General features: G+C 39.4%; 2 protein-coding genes across 2 annotated transcripts; one reads left to right on the plus strand and one right to left on the minus strand.

Moving 5' to 3' along the window:
* The first annotated feature begins 684 nt into the window (after window positions 1-684).
* LOC120109992 (uncharacterized) lies at window positions 685-2,494 on the plus strand. The gene is made up of 4 exons (XM_039123945.3): window positions 685-824; window positions 1,108-1,284; window positions 1,731-1,829; window positions 2,372-2,494. The coding sequence occupies exons 1-4, from the start codon at window positions 756-758 to the stop codon at window positions 2,492-2,494; spliced, it is 468 nt and encodes a 155-aa protein (XP_038979873.3). The 5' UTR covers window positions 685-755.
* A 1,094-nt stretch (window positions 2,495-3,588) lies between these two features.
* WRKY55 (WRKY DNA-binding protein 55) lies at window positions 3,589-6,477 on the minus strand. Its single transcript, XM_088702495.2, has 3 exons — window positions 5,764-6,477; window positions 5,328-5,456; window positions 3,589-4,298 (listed from the first exon to the last, which is right to left on the minus strand). The coding sequence occupies exons 1-3, from the start codon at window positions 6,312-6,314 to the stop codon at window positions 3,827-3,829; spliced, it is 1,152 nt and encodes a 383-aa protein (XP_088558621.2). The 5' UTR covers window positions 6,315-6,477; the 3' UTR covers window positions 3,589-3,826.
* Window positions 6,478-7,516: the final 1,039 nt, after the last annotated feature.

Genomic DNA, 7,516 nt, shown 5'->3' on the forward strand with positions numbered 1-7,516 from the left:
TCCTTGTGATGCGATTTGTGGATATACATCAAAGATCTGGATGATTCTGTGGTTTTTGATGTAATGGGGTAATTTTTTGGTTGAAGAAAAAGGTCTCCGCCGCTTCTAGGAGGCTGCAATTTGTGGATATACAGCAGAGATTTTTTTTAGCGCTATAGTTCATACTTCTAGGGTTTTCCGCCCTCATGATTTGTTCTTTATTTGTTTGTTTTTCTTTTGATTTTGTGCACAGGTGTTGATTCCGATACCAAAACCTACTGGTTTCACTGGTGCCGATCCTTACAAGATGTAAGTCTAATTGAATGTTCGTGTTTTTCTTAATTTGTCTAACATGTCATTTGAATATGCTTCTCTTTAGTCAATTTACTGTATCTGTGTAAGAATTGATGGTTGTATAATTTTCTCTCTTTATAATTAATTCTAAACATTTCATTACTTTGTTGGAAAAATAATCTCAGCACAAGATAGATAAGCCCTGAATCATGTAAAACATATATCTAACAGCATCATGTACATCAATGAAACTTAATTTCTTTTTCTTCCAGATAGGCTACATTTGGGTATTTAAAGTTATTTACATAGGAGCTAGACTCTCTTCTATGAAATAAAATATATTGATTCTGCTGATTCATTTAGCTATAAATTTCCCTCACAAGCAAATTCAATCTTTGTTATTGATCTTCTTTCTGGTATACAGATGTACTCATTTTAATTTAATTTTTAGATCTTCCAGAAGTTTGCTAAATTATATAACAATGCCTTTGAGAAAATCAAGATCGAGTGCTGTTGAGAAAGCCTTGTCTCCTGAAGAACAGCAAGCAAAGGTAAACATACTCATTTTAACCAACTAAATGCTTCTATTTATGCCTCTTAAGTTTTATGCATAACATCTTCATTCCGAATTTTGGTTATCACTTGAAGCATCTTATAGTGTTCACTTGAAAAGCATCTTATAGTTTTCACTTGAAGAGCATCTTAAGCTCCTTCCTTTTTCTGAGAAAGCATGTTAAGATCTTTATGGAATATTATGTCTCACAACATTGTTAAGGGGTTCTTGTTGTATCATGCTTATCATATATAGGTAATGTTGATGCCTTTTCCAAGCAGATAAATGAAGTTCGAAGGATGATTGGTCCATTGTCGGAAGCACTGCCAGACTTCTGTTCAGATGCTTCAATATCAAGGTACCTCCGGTCAAGAAACTGGAATGCAGAAAAGGCAAGTAAAATGCTGAAAGAGACTGTGAAATGGCGATTGAAATACAAGCCAGAAGCCATTCGCTGGGTATGGGTAGAGTTCTTTATGTTCTTGAAGAACTGTAGTTTAACACAAGTTGGTCACTGACCAATCAAATTATTTTTGAATTTTAACTCCTCACAAATCTAAGAAGAGGCTAGATTTATTAAAACATTAAATCAAAAAGACAATGACCATTTGCCCACATTTGGCAAGAGCGAAACAAAAATTGACAGAACGCAAAGATTAAGTGATCTACCTCCTTCATTTAGTTTATTAGTGTGCCATCATTCAACTGTAAGAAGGAAGAATCTGCATCAAATTTTTATATCTCCAAAGCCCTTATTTTGAAAGAAAGTGCAGATAAGTTGCTATTTATCAACTGCATAGAATTTTTAGAGTCCACTCATTCTTGATATTTTGGTAAAGCCTACATGATTACAAGTTTGTTTGTAGCTTTCTGTTTCCCGATGTAATTTCTTGTTGACTACTAGGAAGATGTTGCCCATGAAGCTGCTACTGAAAAGATTTACCGGGCTGATTACTTTGACAAATATGGAAGATCTGTTCTTGTTATGATGCCTGGATTTCAGGTGGGAGGGAAATATAAGAGAAAATTGTGAATATTTAATAGATTTCTTCATCATCTGACTCTCAGGTTTCTGCATGAAAGCCATATTGTGACTTTTTGCTTTTAATTTTGTATACGTGGTGGTTTTCTCCTTGAAAAAAGAATGAATGAAAAAACAAAGCCGTGTGGGCCACATTCATTAGCATTTCATCGTTCGAGTGTTACTTTATAATTGTACCAGTAGGTTGTGGTGATAATTTTCAGAAACAAAAGTTCTGAACTGGTGGACCAAAATTTTTCCTGTGTCTTTCATTTTTGGGATTATAGGTCTTGCTCGCATGTTATGTTTCAACAAGAAGGAACATGTCAGAGATAACGACCTTTTATATATTACTGTCTTAGGGATTGGGAACCATTTAGTGAGATTATCAGGCTTGTAATTGTTGGTTCTTTTGTTTTGTTTTGTTTTTCCAGTTTCAGTTTTGTAATTTCAACCTAATTATATTAATTCAAAAGGTTTCACTGTTTTTGTCTTCCCATCTTCTTTTTTCTCTGGTGCTGCAGAAGGAAGGGAAGCTCTCGTCAACTGAGTCTACAGTGAGGAAGGCAGAGGATGTGGTGAGCAGCATGTTGGCCAAGGGTTTTGTCCTGAGCAAGGATGCCCTCAAGAGAGTAATCCTACGATAGGTCTTTGCATTCCTAGGAGGAATGAAATCTATGTTATGACATTCTTTTTGTACTTTGATTTTGATGGATTTAGGACATGTTGATGCCTATTTTGAATAACATGTTAAAAAACTTTTGCGTAATGTTGAATGCCTTTACTATTAATGATATTATTATTATTATTATGAGCCAATCAATGTACCAAATGTACCAGGTTATTAGAATGTGATCAGTGACTAAATTTGGTTACTGAATTGTTTACCAAGTATTGTGACGAGTAACCATAAATTTCGTGACAGAATTTTGGTTACTAAAAATTGATTCTGCTCAGTGAGTTGTGACAAATTAGTGACGGTAACCTTGTCACTAGATCAGTGACGGAATTAATAACAAATTTAGTGACAAAATTTGTGACCATATCTGTGACGACTAAATTTGTCACTGAAGGTTGTGACAGATCAGTGACCAAATTTGTGACCGAATTCTGTGACAAAGTCAGTGACCAAGTTACCTTCGTCACTAACTCAATGACTGGTTAGTGACGGGAAATACATAATTTCTTAAATATTTAATTTTTGGATTAGTAATGGTTTAGTGACGGTGATTCTGTCACGGAGTTTCGTGACGGGAATCGGCGCCGTCACTGAGAATTTAGTGACGCGTGTTTTTATAACAATTCAGTGACGGGAGCTCCGGTCACAAATTCCGTATTAGTGACCGGAAACATGGTATACGCGTGTTTTTTGGTAGTGTTTCCTACGTTCAAGACTCTGAATTAATGCTTCCAGAATATATAGAAGGAGAGATAATTAAGTGGCCTCCCCCACATAACTCTAGAGTCTTAATATCTATGACCAAATTTATTAAAAAGGATTGGATATCTTTTTTCACCTTTCAATACTTTTTATGGACATTTGGCTCCTAATTCGATCTTTACAAGGACTGTGTATAATTTCATGATACAACGAGGTTGAGTTCAAAAAATGATATTATTTGCTGATGTTTAAATTAGGAAACAACAAGGGGTGTATTTTCTTTTTCTTAATGAGTACCTTAATTTACTTATATAATATCCCTAATTTTCATCACATCTCCCCATTAATCGTAAAACTCCATACTTGGAAATCTTACAAATAGCTTCTTTTTGTTCGAATTACTACCCCGGAGGTTGTTATGCCCATGAAGCACACCTCTTTCTACGTACAAGGCACTCGCGACTTTATTACAAAGCCAGAAGGGTGGCCAAAAAAGAATTAATCATGTGAATCCTATCTAACTCCTGGTGCTCTAATGGCTAAATATAACAATTAGAAATGACACTGTTGCTCTAATGGCTTCATTAGTTTATGCCCTTCAATTGTCTTGCCTCGGCTGCGAGAAGATGGCATCCATGCTGCTCCCACTGCTGCCCGAATTGAACATGACATCCGCCAAAGCAGCGACGGAATCAATATCCCTTCCACCTTGCACGTTAGAAGGGCCGGCTTGTGTGTTGCTATCCATGAGGGATAGGATATGCCTTTGGCCATGCTCGAGCTCCCTGGAGAACCAGATACCCAGTTGGGTTGAAGTGGGTAGGGAAGAAGGCGGTTGTGCGGTGGCTTCGGGCATCGGCGCTTCCCCTTGTGGGTTGCTGGTGTTGCTGCTGGTGTTGTTGTTGTCGTTGGGTGCTAGAGAGGGGATGAGGAGTGGTGTGGTCGAGGTATTGCAGCTATGGGTGCCGCAGTACTTGATCTCATATGTGTATGGATCATCGTCAAGTCTCTGGACTTGTTTCTTTGCCTCGCACCCGTAGTAGCTCTTGTGGGTGCACCGGTAGTAGCTCCTGCATGCCAAAGGCACGTATAGGTTTTTGACATTAGAGAGTGGATCGATTTTGGTGATACCATGTAGCTTGATTCTTAGGTGCAAAAACCAAATCTTTGGGATTCAAATTGAGCTGCAAGGAGCCAGCAGCGGAAGGGCTAAGCTTTAAGAACATTCACATGCAGCTCGCTAGCTGTTTTCTTTACATGTATGCGATTTAAATAAGCAGAAGTGGAAGGGGCTGAGACTTGTGTTAATAAATAATGAGAAGGAAAGACTAGAATATATGACAAGGTTGGATCACAAAATATAAATGAAGAATTCGAAAAGCGTTGGTTACAAGAGGCAACTTCTAGGAAAAGGAGCAACTAAGAACCATAAAGCAAATCCTTGAAGAAAAAAAGGTTAATTTCCATTAAGCAAATGAAAGAGGTTCCCACAGAAGAAGAATATAGCAGACTAGAAGTTAAAGGAAGAGAGGTAGCAGGAGTTGAAAGAAGGAAAATGCATGAAGTGATGACCAGGTGGTGTTCCTTAATTTACAGCCCAGCAAGCAAATCCTTGATTTCTTTTTCAGCCAAATAAAATACCCAAGGCTCGTTGGTTATTCCTGTGGTTATGGCAATGGTATAGCATGGTTAAAACAAATTTTATCCGGCGCACCATATGATACTAAAAGGCAATCATAGAGCTAATCACTAAATTAAAACCCTAAAGTTATAGCTAAGTTCTGTTATAAATTAATCTTCAAGTTTCCGTTTTTCTAATAACCTGATTTCCAATTCTAAAGGCCCTATACAAGCTAGTAGTGTAGTTCACCATATCTGGGTGTACCTAACCAGAAGCTATATATGACCTCCTATAGATACCAACTCATCACATCTCCCTAGGCCTTGGAAACTCAAAGAGTAAAAGAAGCACCATTACGAAGTTATACTGGAATTTTGTTAATGAGTTTGTATGACATAAGGGAGCTAGTTAATTTCTTTTTACTGCCAAAGGGGAAAGAAAGAAAAAATAGAGGGAACTAATTAAAAGAGATGGCTACCTTGGAAATCTGGAGCCGAGGATATCTTTCTGTCCGTACTTCCTCCACGTGTACCCGTCGTCCGGTGGAATCTCCATGTTTCCTGTTCGGAGGGCCGGCACCCTCATGATCGTCCCGCCGCTATCCCTCCTGACAATTCAATTGGCAGTTGGTTATCCAACGGTCGACCTCAACTAACTTTTAAATTGCTCGACTTAACCATGGATATAACTTCAGCGTTGGAACCTTTTTGCCGCGGTCAATTTGTAAAAAAAATGTAAACTTTCTTTTGGGATGTTTTGGATTGAAAGATGGCGAGGTAGGTAAGAATGGATGCAAGTTCTCTATGTTTTTCAGTCACTATCAAGCTCACATGCCGGGAAAATTCCTTGACCCTTCCAAAGGGAAAAATACAGGTGGAAACTAATCTAGAAGAGTCTAAGGATTTGAATTCTACCTCCTCCTCGAAGATCTTTGAATCGAAGACCCGGTCGGTCTTCTCTCGGCCACCGAGGAGCCATCGGCGGCCACCGGAGCCTCTCCTCCACCCCTACGGAATGCCTCAATATGCGTATCAGGGGTGCTACCACCACCCGAGCCTTGGATTTCCAACCCCAAGTGCCGCAAATCCGGTGTAATCGTTTGATCCTCCGGCGTCCGGCGACGGTAGAATGGGTTGTCTTCTTCCATCGGTTGCCCTTGGGAAAAATTGATTGCCGGCGTGTAGGTACCACCATGGGAGCTCCCTTCTCCGGCACGTATATCCAAAGGTGACGCTGTGCGCATATCGGAGAGAGACCCCGACGTCTCCCCAAAGAACATCTGAGTGTTATACTGCGGCGCGTTGCGAGAGTGCAGCTCATGGACGGCTTTATTGAAGGCCTCAGCAACCTCTTCGCAGGAGCTAAAGAGGAGTGGGGGATGGTTTGCGATGTGTGGGAGTTTTGTTTCTAGGTCTCTGGCGAGCTTGCATGCATGAATTAGGATTTGGTTCAAGGTGTCATCCATGGCTGCTGGTGGTGGGCTTTTTGTTACTGCAGCATAACTACATCTAAAATGGGAGAAGGAAATAAATATATGGTAGGGCTATGTATATGGAGAGAAAACAAGGGTAGAAAATATATAGAGGGAGGAGGGGTATTTCAAAGATTATGGGACTTTTTTCATACGTTAGATGGTGGGACAAGGGAGGGAGGTCATGAAACATACCATTGCGGTGAGGAAGGGAGGACTGGGTTGTGCCCAAAAAAAAAAACAGAAAAATAAAGGTGGACTGGGTCATGGTCCTAATTAAGGTTTGTCTTGCTTTCTCTGGTCTTAGGGAAGACCTTCTTAGTTGAAAAGGCTCTTTGAACTTGGAAATACTTTTCTCTCCTCATTTGATGACTGCGTGGAGTTTTCTATTTTGGATTCTTCTGTACCGAGTACCAGATTGGAGACCGTGGATCCTGGACTAGGCGCATTCCAAGACTCCAGAAGTGGAACCCATATCTGATAGCCAAAGCTTATGCACATCTGAACCAAAGAACTGGTGCTCCGAACGCGAGGACGGTGGCATAACGAGAGAACTTGGTATACCGTATACCCACCCAAGTGGGCTAACTCATTTAATACGAGAAGGGTCTGGCCCCATCTAATTAAGATTTGGATTTGTCTCGCCATAATTATATGCTATACTTTCAGCTGGAGAGGTTGGTGGAACCAACTACGGCCGCCTGCCGCCATCTGTTAACTTTTAGCAAAGGCTCAGAATCCTCTGCTATGAGTGGTTAGCGCTGAATGTGCAGAATCGCTATCATCAAATGATAGATGACTATCAACAATGATATATTACATATAGCATATAAGATCATCTTGTTTAATAATCATTCATCTTCTAATGATGGTAATCGAGTGTTGTACAATACTTTATGGTACAAATTATACGCCGCAGAAGATCATTGCTCATTTCTAAAAGTAAGGCTGTGTCACTAACCTGAATAAATCATTCTGAAAAATCGGAAATAACCTCTATTTGAAACTAGTTCTTATGGAGAGACGACACATCCAAGCACATGGCCTTACTGCTTGAACTAGGGATTACCCTAATTGTAGATGTCGATCTATCTATGTTGATGTTAATTAGTACTAATCTTATTCTCAAAATAGTTTTTTTTGAGTGGAATTCTCAAAAATAGAAATAAATATCGGTCTCTCGGTCAGGTCAAATC

The sequence above is a fragment of the Phoenix dactylifera genome, chromosome 8, assembly GCF_051530095.1.
Source record: "Phoenix dactylifera cultivar Ajwa chromosome 8, Ajwa_hap1_PhDact_Kaust_v1.1, whole genome shotgun sequence".
Taxonomy (NCBI): Eukaryota; Viridiplantae; Streptophyta; class Magnoliopsida; order Arecales; family Arecaceae; genus Phoenix; species Phoenix dactylifera.

Bases quoted from the DNA above. Each gene is read 5' to 3' on its own strand.
- LOC120109992 (XM_039123945.3), top strand. From the start codon at position 756: ATGCCTTTGAGAAAATCAAGATCGAGTGCTGTTGAGAAAGCCTTGTCT. The intron at 825-1,107 runs GTAAACATACTC...TTTTCCAAGCAG, and splicing joins CTGAAGAACAGCAAGCAAAG to ATAAATGAAGTTCGAAGGAT. The intron at 1,830-2,371 runs GTGGGAGGGAAA...CTGGTGCTGCAG, and splicing joins TTATGATGCCTGGATTTCAG to AAGGAAGGGAAGCTCTCGTC.
- WRKY55 (XM_088702495.2), bottom strand. From the start codon at position 6,314: ATGGATGACACCTTGAACCAAATCCTAATTCATGCATGCAAGCTCGCC. The intron at 5,457-5,763 runs GTAGAATTCAAA...TTGAATTGTCAG, and splicing joins CAAAGATCTTCGAGGAGGAG to GAGGGATAGCGGCGGGACGA. The intron at 4,299-5,327 runs GTAGCCATCTCT...TTTGGCATGCAG, and splicing joins CTCGGCTCCAGATTTCCAAG to GAGCTACTACCGGTGCACCC.